This window comes from Bemisia tabaci, chromosome 7 (assembly GCF_918797505.1).
Source record: "Bemisia tabaci chromosome 7, PGI_BMITA_v3".
NCBI lineage: Eukaryota > Metazoa > Arthropoda > Insecta > Hemiptera > Aleyrodidae > Bemisia > Bemisia tabaci.
In genome coordinates this window covers 28,117,011-28,134,203 of record NC_092799.1, presented here as the reverse complement: position 1 = coordinate 28,134,203, position 17,193 = coordinate 28,117,011, and the positions used below count along the sequence as shown (strand labels likewise).

Below are 17,193 nucleotides of genomic sequence, written 5' to 3'. Positions count from 1 at the left end.
CCCCATCCATGGAATGCCCTTTTTAATGCGCGCGTACAGTTTCAATTTTTTCGTCACTGAACATAGACATGATAATCAAGTTATTTTCATAGTTCTTCTGGCAAACATTTGGATTTAGAAAAAAATGTTCGAAAAATCGATTAGATTGAAAGTCCCCTCCTTTTTCAGCATATCATCAGAATGAGTTCATTCCAATCGTAGTCTCCATGCCATGTCTCTGAACGCAAACATATGGTTGTGTTGTTACTATTTTTGTACACAGATTAAGTAGATTGCCATTCCTATGATGCAGCTTTTTTCATGCTCGGGGCTTTTTGAATTGTGGGCATCGAACTATCTCTGATTCTATTATAAAACATCAATCGATTCATCCGACAGCAAAGGCGTGGCGTGCTTTGCTATATGTCGACTGTTATGTCTTTTAAACCTATGGAAAAGGATCGATAAACAGGGTGTTCGCAGCGAACACCTTAATAATCGATTCTTTACCATAGGTTTAAATGGCATAACAATCGGTGTATCGCAAAGCACGCCACGCCACTGTCCGACAGAATAAACAAAATAAGGAATGTACAATCAATTCATTCGGCATTTTATTAATTTCAAGCATTAGTTTATGTAGTTCAAAATACCCACGTCTTTGGTTCCTTTGAGTTTAATTTCTTTCAATTAGATCAATCAAATATTTGGTCAATTCGATCGGATACTCTTGGTAAAATCAATCGAAACACAGGGTACTCCATAACATCTCAGGATTCGTGTTCTAATTTCTATATGAACTGAAAATTTAATTTTATTCGTATACGAGTCATGTGCAAACTTAGTGTTGGCGTTTTCTTGTCTTCGCCGCAAATGGGAGTTTAAAGATCTCTTAATTTTTATAATCTACTCGTATGTTGGGCGCTTCTGGGTACCAGATGCGCCCTTTCCAGCCGTTCGACTCCCCCGATGTAACATGTACTATACTACATACCGTTCTGCCTTATGGGTAATGACGCCATTCTGGTACACCCGGGAAAATTTGATTTTCTTCTGCATCTGGTATTCGTAAAAGTTTTCGTGAAATGTTTTGCTTTTAAGCATAACAATCTCGCACGGACGTATTACCTGGTTAAACTATTTTGGGGCTTCGTTATGCTTAAATGCCTCATATTTGAGGTTGTACCTAGTTTCAGATTGATTCGAAAAAATCACGAACAGTCACGTGATCTCTTCATTTTAGTGACGTATTACTGTGCTATTTTGTGATTGGTTCATTTTCTCGGCGCAGCATCGTCAAGCGTCAGCTGTTTGCGGCTCTGGGTTGAAGGTTTAAGGCAACGGTTATGTCAGAGAGAATAGAAAGTTAGAGGCCCGACTCGATGCTAGGTAATTGAAACAGATGCGCTCGCAGCGCGCTCGCTGGCAACGTACGCAACTACTATTTTCTATTGTTTTCCAGAGACTAGCGGCGGGTATGTTGCTGCCGGACCACCTTCACGTAGGCAATTTGTTATACATCGTCCGTCCGCAATACTCTCGCTTGGCCGTATGAAAACGTTCCTCGCATGCGCAGTGTTAAAGAAGCGCCCTTCAACGCTTTAGCGTTGGAACTGCTTGTTGTCATGGGAACGGAGTTCCCCATGATATTAGAATCGTTCCGTTGCTTTCGCTATGGGATTCCCTATACCTCTGCGACCTTGAGCGTTTCGCCCAGTCTCCGATTTTTGGTTGATTTTCCGATGTATCAAAAACCGTTGTATTTTTTAGCCAATCATGTCTCTACGTCAAGTTGTGTTGATTGCTAAAATTCGCTTTCAGCGAGTTTTTTTCCACCTTGAGATGTCGTGTCTGACTGGTAAATCTGCGCAGAACCACGAAGTTCCATTTTTAGGCAAATTCTTTTTTTTGGGAGGTTCTGATTGGTTATTTTTCGCCATCAGTTTTCTGTTCGTTGGTGCAAAAGATCGCCTACCTCGGTGTTCTTGAGAAGCCGCCATTATCCCACCTCAAATTTGAAAAATAGAAGTAAAGAAATAATAACCATCGTACAAGGTGGAAAATTGTTCTGGAGGACTCGTTACGGATAAAGAAGTCAAAATCAGAGCTCGATTGATTGATTTAATTCATGGATACGCAAATATTGCCTTAGCTCAACTGCCGCGATCGGAATGCGTGCTGGGATGAACCTCGAGACGCATTAAAACAGTGCGAACCATGGCTCCTACAGCAATGCGCTTCAAAAGCAGTCAAGGTCTCTTGTGATAAGTCCCGCCCATTGCCCGAGTCTTTTAAATGCTATTTTTACTCTCGCCCACGTGGATCCGTTATAGCCTAGTTGACTAAACCGCCTCGTATTTTTGATTAGGTGCGGGCACCCGGCGATCGGGAGTTCGATACCCGACGATGGGAACTACTTTTTAATGGTTGTATTGAATGTTTTAGACTAATCATCAAAAAATAATTAATAGTAGATGATAAATGTGCGAACATTTTCTCGTGAGTTAATATGTTAAACAAAAATACTGGAATATACCTCCTTCATATAATCAGCCACATGTTCCCCCAAATTAATGACGTTATTTTCTTTTTTCAATAAAGTTAATTTGCATTCAACGTTCGTAAGTTAAGCAAAAAGTACCTATTGATACAAATAGAAAGACATGAAAATAGTATGTCTAACATTTCAGTTTTTTTTTTTTTTTTTTTTTTTTTTTTATTTATTTTTGGTTTTTTTGTTTTTTTAATAAAACAAATTGACTGGGACTAGAATCATCGTATCTCTGAAGACAAAAGCTAAGTTTTTTGATACAGAAATACTAATATATTCATCCTTTATATAATCAGGGAGATGTTGACCCAAATATTGATGTATATTTTCTCTGTTCGCCCAAATTAATGATGGTATTTTCTTTTTTCAATAAAATTAATTTACATTCCACGTTCTTAAAGCAATATTTTCTCCAAAATTCAGCAAAAAATAACAATTTATACCTACGCAAAAAGTAAATAAATAAATAAAGCAATGACATGAAAGTAGTATAGGTAGTACACATCTAACATTTCGGTTACATCTATTTGAATGAAAAAAATGGCAACTTAGGAAGCACATAGGTCACTTATCGACGGTGAAACTACCAAACCACGTATCTCGGTTTGCGACGTCGCAGACTTCCTGTCATACTTTATTTTTTAAATGAAAAGCTACTTAACGTCCAGTCTTGAAAATTTCCGTGATTTTTCCTCTTCGTGCGGAGAAAATTCTGTGAAAATTTCAAGGAATGATATTGATTTGGTCTACTTCAAAAAAATAAAATGTGAGCGGAGATTTTTAAACACCGCAAACGAGATACGTGGTTTGGTAGTTTCACCGTCGTTATGATGCGTATTCGGGCATATGCGTAGAGTAAAAATATCATACTTTACGCCGAAAAAACGAAACTGAAAGTTAAATGCGTTAACTTCCAAAAACCATACATAATCCAACGAAAATAAATAATTGGTAAATAACAGCTTTCTTGTATGCAAAGAAAAAAAATTAAAAATGTTAAAAAAGAGATGTCGACACAAAATTACATAGCCCCTTCAATTCTGAAGATACTACAAACGAACTGTACCTTAAAATTTTCATATCCCAGAAGCAAAAGTTCCCATGACGAATATTGCTATCGCTAGCGATTGCAAAAACCAACTTGTTTTAATTTTATTTTTGTTTCCTGGTCGAGGAGAGAATTGAGATCATCCCGAAACCTCCTAGGTTTTTTTATGTCTCTGTTTTCAGCCTTGTTTACCCATTGCTTTGTGTTTTTTCTAGTTTGCAAATATGAGTATATGTCCGAAATAAAGCACATATGAGAGGGGGAGAAAACACTACAAACGTGGCCCGAATATGGTAACTAACATGATTATGATAGAATAGCGGTAAGTCCACTCTGCTCTGTGGAGGAATCAAAGCTAGAAAAAAACCAAGAACCAAAATTTCCGATTGTGTTTTTTTTTTTTTTTTTTTTAATTTTTGAAGGAAAACTAATCAAGATAATTTTCAAAACCACCCTTGGTAAGTTTTCTTTTTATAAAATGAAACATGAGCGGAGCTTCACAACGACGCAAGTGGATATTCGAATTTCTCGACTCTGGAAAAATCAATACCTTTCATCAGGCTCTATTGTTTCCATCGATAGGGCGGTTCATGCTTTTTTGTTTGACCGTTTTTTTATGAAAACGTCATGCGTCATTTGATGACTGAATACGATGAAAAATCTGCCTAGTGCGTAAAATGCGGATATCAAATGCGACTTAGAAATGCATCCTTGCATATAAAGAAGAGAAGAAACGCATTGAATATAGTTCTCAGTTCCAGTAGTGAGATAAACGTACTCCATTACTTTACGATTAAAAGAGATCGGTTTTTTTTTAAATACTTTGCATCCGAGGCATTTAAACTTGAAATTTAGTCAGTAATTACAACAGTGCAATATTAACTTTTTGTGTACATCTGTCCTTCTCCTCATCCTTAAGTAAAGAAGTCATCCTCCTTAATGTGCTGACCCCAGACACGGATGCAAGAGCACAATTAGTTCGTGAAAATTCTGTTATGTGCGGAGTGGTGAGCAAAATTACAATCCTACTGATGCTCTCAAAACTGCTTGAGAATGATGCCTTGAAAAGAGAGGTAAGCATATGAAATCAGTTCAATGCTGTTTTGTCCCAGTTTAGTCAGTATAAGAAGAAAGGTGGACGCGAATATATTTAGAATGCCTGATGAAAGGATTATTATGATATAATAATTTATGTGGTTTCAACATTACTTCTAAGATATGTAAGTTGCTTGATTGAAAACTGATTCGTGACTTTCGACTGATTACACGAAAAATTTACACGAGACTCGCTCCATCCAAAAAATCGATATCTAAAAGGCCTAAAATATGTCGCTTTGCATATGTTTATGTGTCTAAGGTTTCCATTTTAGTCGTAATATGTTACAATATCATATCGTGTAATATTCTATTGACAAGATCCATTCATCTTAATTATTGGTATCATCTAGCGTTCACCGGAATAATTTTTTTAATATTAAACTATTAATAAAAAAGGAAGAAGGAAGAGAAAGGAACAAGAAAGGGAGACTTGAGGTCGTTTCGAAATGTTTTTAAAATTACTACCTAAACCGATTGGCAATTGTGAAGTGTGCGTTTTTGAAATGTGAAAAGTCAAAGCTATCATGACGTCATGGATGAAAAGACTTTTCGTTAATACACCTATACATTAGTTCTTTGATGGTGGGTTTAGTTATAAAATTACGGTGCAAAAACTAAAAAGCTTTCAATGCCCCGGCCGAAAATTTTGATATGATGCTATGAACTTTTCTGGGTGGAGCAAAAAGTGTACCTACCTATTAAACTCCAGGGTTTAAAGAGTTAGAGACAACACAAAACCAAGCGTAATGATCTCGTGCTCAGCAAAAAAAAATCCACACGAGTATTTGGATGTTGAAAATTTGTTTTAAAAAAAATCGATGAAAGACTCATGATATTTTTGCTTTAAATTTTTCGGAGACTAAGATTCACCATTTTATTTTGTCATTTCCTTAAGAAAAAAAATTGCGCACATATAGTATAACTTTTACTAAAATTAAATATTTTAGAAAAGAGGAATCTTCTAAGAGAAACAGGAAGATATGACCTAGAATTAACCGCTACAGTAATGTCAAGATATAAAACTACAACGTCTATCATTGAAAAACAGGCAATAGCTGAACAACTATCCCGAAAGTGCTAGTTTGGCTACGTTTTTTGTCAGTTTTACATCACAAAATGGACCACTAGACAAGGTATGAATTGAAGCATTCTGATACATGTTTCTTAACCAGAATTTCACGTAGAACGCGGTTCGCGAAACGGAAATTACTGAAACCAACTCCTTACGAAGATATTAACGTTTTAATCTCACATTGATTACAAGGAATTTGAACTGCCCGCTCATAAGAAACTGAAAGCTCTCCGTGAGTCAAATTGCGCACTACAACGATTTCAGCAAGCTTCTCAATCGAGCAATGTTCATTTCTTACCATGTGATGTTCAAACCATAAGCAATTTGCCATAGCTGAGCCAAAGTGTCAAGATTGAGTTGCGAGATTTTTATATCGCAGAGACTTTCATGATAACGTTTAGCGCGCGATGTGAATCACGTATAGAGCATTGAGTTTTCATGAGCGGGAGGCTTGAATTCACGCGTCAAGAAATATAGACTATCTGAGTTAGGAATTAATATCAGTAAGTTTTGTTCCGCAAATCGTGATCTCATGGAATTTTGGTTAAGAATCATAAATCAGAATGCTGAAATTCGTACCTTGTCTAGTGGTCCTTTGCTCGGCGACCATCCATGTACATGTACATCCATGTAAATCCATGTACATGTGTAACAGCGCTCAAATTGGGTTTCACCTTGTGAACATTTTGAGATGAAAACTACGATAATGTTGTAGAACCGTGGATTAGATGGAACGCTCTTCGAGCCAGCTGCTGAGGGGTTTAACATGGACACTGCGAAGAGTGAAAATGAAAAGAGATACTTCCCTTGGTGCCTTAGAAGAATCTTCAGACGTAAAATATCGGTAAGTTGGTCCGGATGTGAACCCAAATAGCAAAAGTTGGCAGACGTGAGGTGTGCGCAGCTTAATTAAATCACCATTAACCGCTTTTAATTTTTTTTAAAACAAAAAAAATATTTTTACAACGAAAAATTTGTTGTCAAAATGAAATTTCATTTTTTAAACACATGCTCATACACTGCTCCCCAGTATGGTACCACGTACTTTAAACTACGAATGACAGTGGTACGATGAGTTTTTTCCAAAATTACATTTCAAAATTCATGTAGAGCAAAAGTAATTTATTGTAATGGCCAGAATGATTAAACCATGAAGTGAGATGGCAGCATATTATTCTGATCTATATTTATTCGTGACTTTCCGTATGCTTGATGCCTATACAGCAAAATTGAAGGCGCATGAACTTCACGATAGCGAACACACGTTTAGAAAGAAGCCTTCAGAATATGTAATCATAGCAGTCGGTTTGCGGGGGCGGATACTAGCTTCCCTTTGAAATTCTTTTTTTCTCCCGCTTCTCTGAGAAGGCTCTATCAGTATAATGAAAAGTCTGATACGGCGCAAAATCGGCGGGTCCATTGACATTTCGCTTTAGAGGAGTTGACTTCATTTTTTTAACGCGGTATTTAATTTTGTGGCAAACTCGTTCTTGGAACGATTTCGATGTCAGTCTATTTTTTAAGATTTGCACAATGCACAGTTCTCACATTGCGTGTTGTTACTGTTGGTCGTTTTGCTTTTCCCCAGAAATCCTCGATCCAATCTTTCCGCGGGTAGGAAAAATGAAATCAACGTTATCCTAATCGACCACCAAGGGAAAACTTGCACGCATGAGTTTAAAATTTAGGGGCTCGGGGTGCATTTTATAAAAATGCCCTTCCTTTTCTACTCTAGGATGCAATACTTTCCCTTTTTTTAAAGTTTCATTCTATTATATCGTCTCTCTTGCCTCAAAGGACACAAAGAGTCTGCTGCACATGAGAGATACAGCCATTCAAGCGGTCCGCTCAACTTTGAAACTCCCCAACCGAGTATATCGTTTGCGGTGTCTCAAAATCTCTGCTCCAATTTTATGTTTTTTAAAAAGAACAAATCAACGTCATTTCGTGTAATTTTCACAGAACTGTCCTCGCACAAAGGAGAAAATTCTCGGAAATTTGTAAGAAGTGACGCTGAATATTTTTTTATTTAAAAAATAAAGTATGACAAGAAGTCTGCTACGTCGCTGACCGAGAAACGGGTTTTGGGAGTTTCATCATCGAAATGTATGAAATGCATGTATAACTCCCCAGCTCACAAATTATGAAGTCGATACCGCCTTTTTTAAATGTATCATTACCGCGCGCAATTTCTCCATCACCGAGAGTAAGTTTGTTTGCAGGAGGAGACGTGTAAAAACTTTGCGGTGAAAAAATAATCTCGTAAATTTTTTTTCTCGCAGGATTTCAATCGCGGTTTATATCTATTAGTGTTCCTAAAACAAATGCCTTAAATAATTTAAAATGAAAGGGAAAAAAGGTCTGTAATATTTGAAGATTTTTGGCCCATTCAGGTAAACTTTCCTGACGTCTCTCTTCGAGCAAACCTGCCGGCGCGGCGGTTACTAAGAAAAACTGCCTGGGTACGCGGTGAATTTTAAACAAATAACTCTGCGAACCACGCAAATTGTGTGTTAAGGAATGGAATACAATGTGACTTTCGTAAAATTTCATTTGTAAAATGATGTGTTATCAGTTGGTTGTGTCTCTTGAGTATACCAGGCAAACATTGAATAAACAAACAAGAAAAAAGAAAAAACAATACAAAAATGTATGGACAACCATTAAAGAGTAAATAGACCTTTCGAACAACCTTGACCTCTTAAAGTCCGAATAATCCCTTTTTAAATCGGGGAAAAATTGAAGCGAGAAATTTTCGAGAATGAACGTTTACCATTGTTTACCTAGAAAAATGATAAGTGCGTACATTTTTAGGGCCCGTTTCAGATAGGAGTCCTTTTTTCAAAGCTTCAGCTCAAAATGTTATATAATATTAGATCAAGGCAGTCTTATTCAACAAGATCTACAGATTTTATTCTTAAACTTTTTAATATTAGTAGAAATGTAACTGGAGTACCAACTTTCAAAACGGAATCAACTAATATCAATAGAGATTCAGCCAATATCAGTACAGAGCTATAACCACTATCAGCAGGATTTTCTGCCTGCTCCTGCTTGTCATTTTCAGTAGAGGGTATTTTCATCTTTGTTAGCAACTTTTTACTTTACTCTCTACTGCTCATATTCTTAAATATTCTTTGGATAACACGTACTGCGCACGATAGCACTCCTTTTGTATCGTGATCTCACAAGTCTTAATCGAGATTTTTTTTTCTCGTTTTCTTCAGACGAGTGAACCGGACGAGGTGAGACTCGAGAGAGTGAAAGAAATGATTAGAAACGACTGGTGTAGAGACCCTTCACTGCAAGCAACAATAAAAGGTATGAACACGGCAAACCAAAGATGCAGGGATGCGGTGGCCGCCCTGATCAGCCTTCCTGATTCTTACAAGACCTACAAATGTCTGATGGTCACCCAAGGGAATTGCCGTCCCCAGCCTGGCGGATACAGATGCACCGTTCACCCGTACGCGTGGGAACTCCTGTTCCGAGAAAATGTTTTCTACAAACACGGCGTGAAAAGAAATCACATCTATCAGCTTTCGCAGTGCATCAAACCTTCAATGCTGGCACCGTAGGGTGTAAAATTCAGGTGATTTGTTGGATTACTTTTGGTTTTACCTCCTCAACTTGATCCGTTTGATTGATAAAGATCTAAGGCCCGGTTGTAGTCCAATGGGTCACTTGCACGTGCGTTGCGCTTTGCGTTTTGATGCTTGATGATTCCTGGAGATTAGCAAAAAATAATCAGATTTGTTTAAACAGCAATTTTCTACTTTCAATATTCACTGGGATCGCGTATTGAAAGATTTGGTGGATGACGTCATCCACTACGGTAGTGCAAACCTTAGTTTCTTCCACCTTTCCTCCACCGATTAGTGAAACACACATTTAAAACGTGAAGTTCAGATGAAAGCAAAATGAAAGAAACCAAGAATGTCACTACCGCCGTGGATGACGTCTTTAACCGAATTTTTCAAAGCGCGATATCTCGGTTAATATTGAGTGTATATAGTTACTGTTTAGACAGATCTGGTTATTTTCAGGTGATCTACAATGATCTAGCAAAAAAGCACAATTCTGAGACCAGCGCGGCTGACCCATTGAATGATATTATCCCGTACTGGTAGAAAAGTATTTTTTTCTTTCTCATTTTAAGCATGGGGAATACTATTTTTTGAAAAAAATTGACTTTCCGGGAAACTAATATGCGCTGGAAAAACGTGAGATCATTTTTGGCATCAACAGGAAAAACTAGATGGAATACGTCGGCTCCATTAGACACCCCCCCCCCCCCCCAAAGTACTTTGGGGTGCCTAGCTGACGATAGACTGCGCACGAGAATATAAAAAATGATAATACGTTCCATTAGATGTAGGGATCGCAATTGCTTGCGCGAAATGAGATCTTTTTTCGTGGTAAAATCATGTTACTTCTTCTCGGAATTTTGATTTTTTTCTTCTTTTTTTTTTCTTTCTTGTTGTGATTTATCCTCCAGGCTCATACGCAAGGGCTATAACTTTGTTTTTGGACCTAGAAAGTCAATATGTGTCAATACCCACTTCACCACCTCACCGATGCAAAATATTTAACGTCAGTTCAACCGCGCGCAAACTTCGGGACGAAGTCACCTTAATTGCGACGTATTCAACCCTTTAAAGTTAGAAGAGGTTGCTGCGTTTAAACTCTCTAAATGACGTATATTTGATCGACAAGCTTTGACTTTTTTACGTATCCTTATACGTCATCAGAGTTTCACGCGTGGATTGCTGTCAATCCGACTGGCCTTTTTCTGAAAACTTTAGAAGTTCATGAACGCGGAAAATCAGTGGAGGACACGCACATACTTTGATTTCACAGCTTTAAAGCCGCGGTTAAGAAATCGAATCCTTTCTTTACTCCCACATCATTTAAAGGAAACTCGCGAACTCAAATTGAGGTAAAGTCTGTTAATTGTTCATTTTTAATCGTCATTTTGAACAGCTACCTTTGCAATTGGTAAAATTCAGGAGTATCGGCGGGAGTAAACAAAGAACGAGAGAACGAAAGTCAAAAAGCCGCCTTTATATACTTTTTGTCAGGAGAAACTTAAGTGCTCATCTGTGTGGAGTACACCTTGTATGCCTCAAATCAACAACCGTTTTCTTTCGCGTCAATTTTGAATTCGAGTTCAGGTGCTGGATCAGCTCGTATTTCGATATGAACAAAGTAATAATCAAAATTTCTATCCTATTATTACTTTTGAATGCTGTGGAGAATAAATCGCTGTTTAGAAAAAAAAATTAAGGTAAGTTGATACTGAAGTTATTATTTGTTACTTTGAACAGTTGTAATTTTGTTGTAAGTATCCTGACTAATGTAAAAATAAATTCCATTATTTTCATGTTCATTTGCGCAAAGATCAGGACATTGTAAAATAGACGCACTTAACATACACAACAACTGAAATAAAATCTATTGAAAAATGTTTGTTTTAAAATAGTAACTTTGAAATATATGTTCTAAGAAATGTTCCTTGGTAATTTTTTAGCTAAAATTTACGAATGCATTTAAGTTTTCTAGGTATGTGTTAAAAAAAACTCTACTCCAATATTTGAACACTTAGAATGTTTGAGGAAAATGTAAAGACACCACTATAAAAATAGCATTAATTTGAATATTTCGTTTTACTTAACGTAAATTTTACTTTAAAAGGATTCTAAAGAGGGTTTACTGTAATTTGTTGTTTCCTTAATCAGTTTTTTTACGAGTCCATGGCTGCTGGCGTACCTTTGATGAGCAACACTTTTTTAAAAAAAAAATGGCCACAAGTGGCAATGTCGCAGTTTAGAGGGTTCCTCCGAATGTGTGTGTATGCGCGCGCGATAGGTCATTTCCCAATACCATAGATCCTAACAATACTTTAAATTAAAATTTTCATACTATCAGCTTCAAGTATATACGACTAACTCAGGGGGTCAAACGCTTTGGAATTGACCCGAAAGTTACGTTTTGAATTACCTTTAACAAACAGTTATGAAATAATCCAACGAATGTTACGCAACAGGATTTGATAAATCTCAAATCGGGGGAAAATATGGGGTACCTATCCATAGCTTAGAGGAGTTGATTCTGTGACATTAGGTGGGAAAATGTATTTTAGATTCCAAAAATCGACAATCAGAAAGTAATTCCAAGTTCGAGGACAAAAAAAAAGAGGAATTCAAGAAAACCCTGGTATAAATTGGCAGTAGAATCTGTGTTCCAAAATACCATAGACCTACAGCCGGCTGAAAGATTTCCAATATCTCCTATAGCCGGCAACATAATTTCTTATAGCCTTTTATAGCCGATGACGATTAAGCAACAGCCTGGCGATAAAGTGTATGCTAAACGTTACTAATTACGGATGCTAGGACTTAGTGAGTTTTTGGACTACCGCTCTCTTTTTGAGCCGTAGTATCTTGATTTATTTTGCGAGGAAAGCTCCGTACTTTTGAGGGATGCCTGCCATTCCTAATATGTTGGAGCGCCTTCAATTTCATATGATACTGTGCAATACCTCTGGTGTGAAATAGTTGCTTCAAGCGCCGTGGTACGCTGCAGCGCGGAGCGACAGGCGGGCCGCTAGCGCGAAACGCCCATTGGCGCCTACAAACCCAACAGGGATACTTCACGCACTGCGCAATGCGTGAAGTATCCCTGTTAGGTTTGTTCGCTGGCAGCACGCCGCGCCGCTCCGCTTTGTGTTAGGCTCTAATATTTAATCTCGTGGAGTCAACGTTTTTCAACTCATGACTTTGAAATGTTTGCACCCTCTGTATGGATTATTCTCATTTTAATTGATGAAAAAAAATATGTAGTAAAAGAAAATATAATGTACGTTTTGTAAATATTAAGGTGATTCCGTGCAAACTTAACACAGCCCAGCAGGATTTACAAAGCACACAAATTTCTACACAATTTCTTATAGCCTTTTATATTATTATTATTATAGCCTATTTATTTATTTATTTTTTATAGCCGATGGCGAAAAAGCAACAGCCAGGCGATAAAGTGTGCCGGCGATAGGAACTATAGCCCGGCTGTATAATTTTTTTATCGCTTCGTGTAGCCCGGCCGTATGATTTGTTCCACTTTCTACAGCCAGCTATATGATTTTCTATCGCCTCCTTCAGTCGGCTATAAGAACTCCTAAGGTATTTTGAAACGCAGCTCCTATCGCCAATTTTTACCAAGGAACCTTTACCGTCAAAGTTTACCGGTGCGATTATCAGTCTTAGAGACAATTTACTTCCAACGCTTCGCGAGCACTTGAGAGTAAATCTAATAGAGCGAGCCCATGTACGGACTATTTCGTATCAATAGCCACAAAAGCCATTAAAAATAGGAAAGATAGATCTGTAGAGTACACTCCGCGACAAAAAATAGGAAAGGCATCAAAGAGCCTTTTGTGATGATGCCCTGAAACTTCGACTTTCAGTGTCCTTGAGAGCACTGATAAGTGTACAGAACCGAAAACTAAGAATCGATATTTTAACCCCAAACCAGTATTCCCATGGGACTAAACAATTCTATCTTCCTACTAAAGGCATATTATACATTTACGTAAGAAATTTACAAAGAATTTGGAAATAAGCTACAGAATTAATAAAAGGCAAAATGATATGGATAGCACCCTACCCCTCACTTTTTTCTTTAAATAAAAACAAGGAGAATTTACAAATACAAACTGAAAAGAAAAACGCGCCTATCTCTTCCTTCCTCTAGACCTTTCTCGTAGTTAAACAGGCTATTTAATTAGGGTAGTACTACAACATGCGGGTATTCGGAATACCACCTCAATTTTGAGGCATTACCACAATTAATTAATTGCAAATGTCCATATCATCGAACAGTTTGGACTTCACCCCTACACCTCTTATTTTTCCGTGTTCAATTACCCATTTATCTAATTTTACCGGTTCTGCTTGGACATATTTCTGCAAAACGGAACCAGAGACAGGTGGAAAGGACGAAGTGTGCTCGTTAGTCAAAGGCTGTGAGAATGAATGGGAACCATAAAGCGCCAGTGACGTCAGCTGCAACGAAGGGGACGAGGAGATTCAAGTTGACGTCATTTAACTCATGAGCCGTGTCCAAACTATTTTAAAATAATGTAAACTACTCGGGATTGTTAGCAATTTAATTTGTATTCTAATTTGGTAACGATGTGTAACGTTCTGCATGCTGAAGAAGTTCACAAAAAATTATTAATTAAAAAAAAAAAAAGAAAAGAGCCCTACCCAAAATGCTGTTGCAACACGCCCACGGTTTTGGAGTGCCGCTTTCAGTTAGCACACAGTCCCATTTGACAGAATGTAAAACAGGCTCGGACTGGCCATAAGGCCAATCTGCCATTGGCAGATACGCGCCCCTCTGACGCGCCCCTCTGCAAAATAAGAAGAGAAAAAAATAATGACCGAGAATATACACGGAAAATTTCTTAAATGAACGGAAGACGAGAGAGTTAGGAGTGAAGAGAGGTGTTTTTACGCATAGTAGTGAACAGAGGTCCAAGAACTACTTTCTGAAGCGTAAACACTTTTCTGTGAAATTGTCACCTTTTTGTTGACATACAGGCGCTTTATCATCCTCCTACTTCATTCTCTATGTGTAATTCCCGTAGAAGCTGTAGCCGGTTCAATTTTTAGACATACGCACACTTTTTAGACCTCTTGAGAGACCTTTAAACATATTTCTTCCTTTTCAAAATGACTATTGATTTGGAAATATCTTAGCATATCTCGGGCAAACTTAACCTTAATTTATTTCGAAATTCAAAAGTAAGAGACATCTAAAGTGTAAACGCGATACAACTATTCTCGCAAGATGGATGTCCACATTGCATATGAAAAATGTAAGACGCGATAGCGTGAGTCGTGAACTCGCAATGCTCTGCTCTAGTTTAAAGCAACATTACAAATAAGACAAACGGAAACAAACACAACATGGAAATAGAAGAAGGGAAAGGATGTGCGCTAACGACGGCGCAGAGATACAACTATTCGTACTTGATGGACGTCCGTGCTGCATCTGAAAAATTGAAGGCGCGATGACGCGAAGCGTGAGTTCTCAATACCCTGCTATGCTGCCAATGAGGTGTCGCTCAGATTCGGGAGAAAAGTTAAAAAAGAGGCCCGAATACGTCTTTCTTGTCGTCGGCTGTGTTGAAACTCGTTCTTTCTTCTTTTTTCAGGTTCTTGCCTGATTCTTTTTTGGGATGGATTTTTAGACCCACGTCTCAAGCTCGTGTAAACCGCAGTACTGACACGGTTCTTATGAAAATAATGGTGCTTGGATCCGTCTAGTGGCTTTTTTTTTTCCCCCTTTTTTTTCTTTAATTTCAGAAGTCTGTCGGTCACTTCAATACGTTCAATTTTACAATTTTTACTCTGTACTATTAATAAACTTTGAACCTGAAAATAGCGTAAACTTGTGCTGCTGTGCCAAACTTTTCTGAACCCTCTCCACGAAGGGGATGCCCCATCAGGAAATATCATATTACGCCCCTTTAACCAGCCAAGGGTCTACGCCCTCCGATGCGAGCCAGTCCGACCCTGATGTAAAATCCCGCTTTTCCATTTTTCCAAAGGAATAATCACGTCCACTTCAACATTGTCCCTTATGCAACTTTCTAGAGCACGCCCCATATCTCCCACTCGTCTACAGTTCTGTCCGGCAGAAACACGTCCAATTTCAAGTCATTGAACGAATCTTTTTGCATCTTTTGTTTTGATCAGATGAGTCCGGAAGAATTGCAACGACATGCGTTACAGCTCGTGAAGGAAATGGTTCTGAACGACCAGTGTCACCATCTGTCTGTGAGCTGGCGCGGTACAAGGAAGTCACAAGATAGTTGTATAATTGCAGCCAGAGCTCTAATCGATCTCGATTCCTCCTTCAGGACAGAGGATTGTGAGTGGATCACCTCCGGAGACTGCCGCCCAAGTTCTGAAGGCTATAGATGTACCGTCCTCCCCTACCATTCGAGTTGCTCGTTCTGGAATTATACGATGTGTAAACAACTCAAGCCAGGCTACGTCTATCAACTTAAACATTGTATCCATCCCGACAGGTTGTCAGAGTCGCAGAATGGCGGCGAAACAAAGTTTCTCACCCGAAAATACGTCAATGAACGGTTGGAACTTTCAAAGCAGAGGCAGACCGAACTAACTTCGTCACTTACAAGCCGCGATATCAGTATTCACGATGACTGAGAATCATTAGCACTGTAGTAAATTTGTCTCTCTCAACCCTTTACTTTGTATAGCCTACAATCAGTGGCGTCGTAGCATGATTTGCGATACATCGATTAATCTGCCATTTAAAACTATGGAAAAGGATCGATAAACAGAGTATTAGCAACGATCACTTCGATAATCGATTCTTTACCACTGTTTCAAGTTGGGAAATATCGATAATCGATTATGAACGCCTCACCACTGCCTACAACCTTGTAGGACATCACTGATTTGTTAAAAAAGGGTGATTGTATGAACCGTAAGTACGGTGTTGTGTATCGGCTGCATATACCATTACGTTCATGTAACCAAGTCGCTTTTTCTACGGTTCTGTTGGAGGCTGTGGGCAAAGGGGAGGGAAGGGGACGACAATTAAGAAGGAGAGAAAGGTGAGAGTGTAGAAAGGAAAGGGAGAGAAGAAAGAAATTTTCGATGGAGGTGGGATCTGGCTCGTATATGTAATTTTCGTTTTGGTTGTTTCCTCGATCGAGATGAATAGTTTGGATGAAAACGAGGGCTATGCCAATACGAGGATCAAAAAGATCTGCCTCGCTTAAGAATGAATGATACGTGGAAGTGGCATGGCCAGAGGAGAAGGACTTGAAATGGCGGAATTAAGAACAATTTTGTACTGAACGCACAAGCCAGTTGCATCCCCCTTCCCCTCTCCAAAAAACGGAGCCATAAAACCGAAATACAAGGATTGTTCTTTTTTCCATTTTCTCTGACACATCGAAAGTACTGATTGTTTTTAATTTACTGACTGAAAGGGACATAGTTTTTCAAGCCGATCATCTAATATTTTTGCCAGTCATATTGGATCATTGTTTCCCTCGGATAACTTGAAGAGGTCTTACTGAGTGTGCGATGGTGTAAATTGTAAATTTTTCTTGATTTTTTTAAAAATGTCTTTATAAAGAGTGAGAGTTTTATTGAATAGTTCTTAGAGAGTGCATTACGATTACATATTATTTTAAAAACAATGATCTGCTACTCTTTTATTTCTCTTCTCTTTAACATCTTTTCAATCGAACATTAAAATATTTGAGTAAAATGGCATTACGATCGAGAGGAGTGAATGTCTCATCAAACTTTCTCCCTTATTTCTTGTTTTGATTCTTTGATCTGCAATCATGCCACTTACAGGGTTATTCAAAAGTCACGCACCACTACTGGCCATGAG

At 38.2% G+C, this 17,193-nt stretch overlaps 1 protein-coding gene across 5 annotated transcripts in view; it reads left to right on the top strand.

Annotated features, from left to right (window-relative positions):
* The window catches only part of LOC140225122 (uncharacterized), a 33,653-nt gene extending 16,662 nt beyond the window's left edge, over positions 1-16,991 (top strand). For 4 of the 5 annotated variants that reach the window (XM_072302773.1, XM_072302772.1, XM_072302770.1 and 1 more), the window contains 5 exons: positions 3,794-3,871; positions 4,498-4,651; positions 6,464-6,592; positions 8,976-9,340; positions 15,510-16,991. In XM_072302773.1, coding sequence (XP_072158874.1) covers positions 3,831-3,871; positions 4,498-4,651; positions 6,464-6,592; positions 8,976-9,326 — 675 coding nt within the window. In that variant the 5' untranslated portion in view covers positions 3,794-3,830 and the 3' untranslated portion in view covers positions 9,327-9,340; positions 15,510-16,991. Of the gene's footprint in view, positions 1-3,793; positions 3,872-4,497; positions 4,652-6,463; positions 6,593-8,975; positions 9,341-10,246; positions 11,221-15,509 lie in introns of those variants that run through there. The other variant, XM_072302771.1, reaches the window with a different exon arrangement.
* The last annotated feature ends 202 nt before the right edge of the window (positions 16,992-17,193 follow it).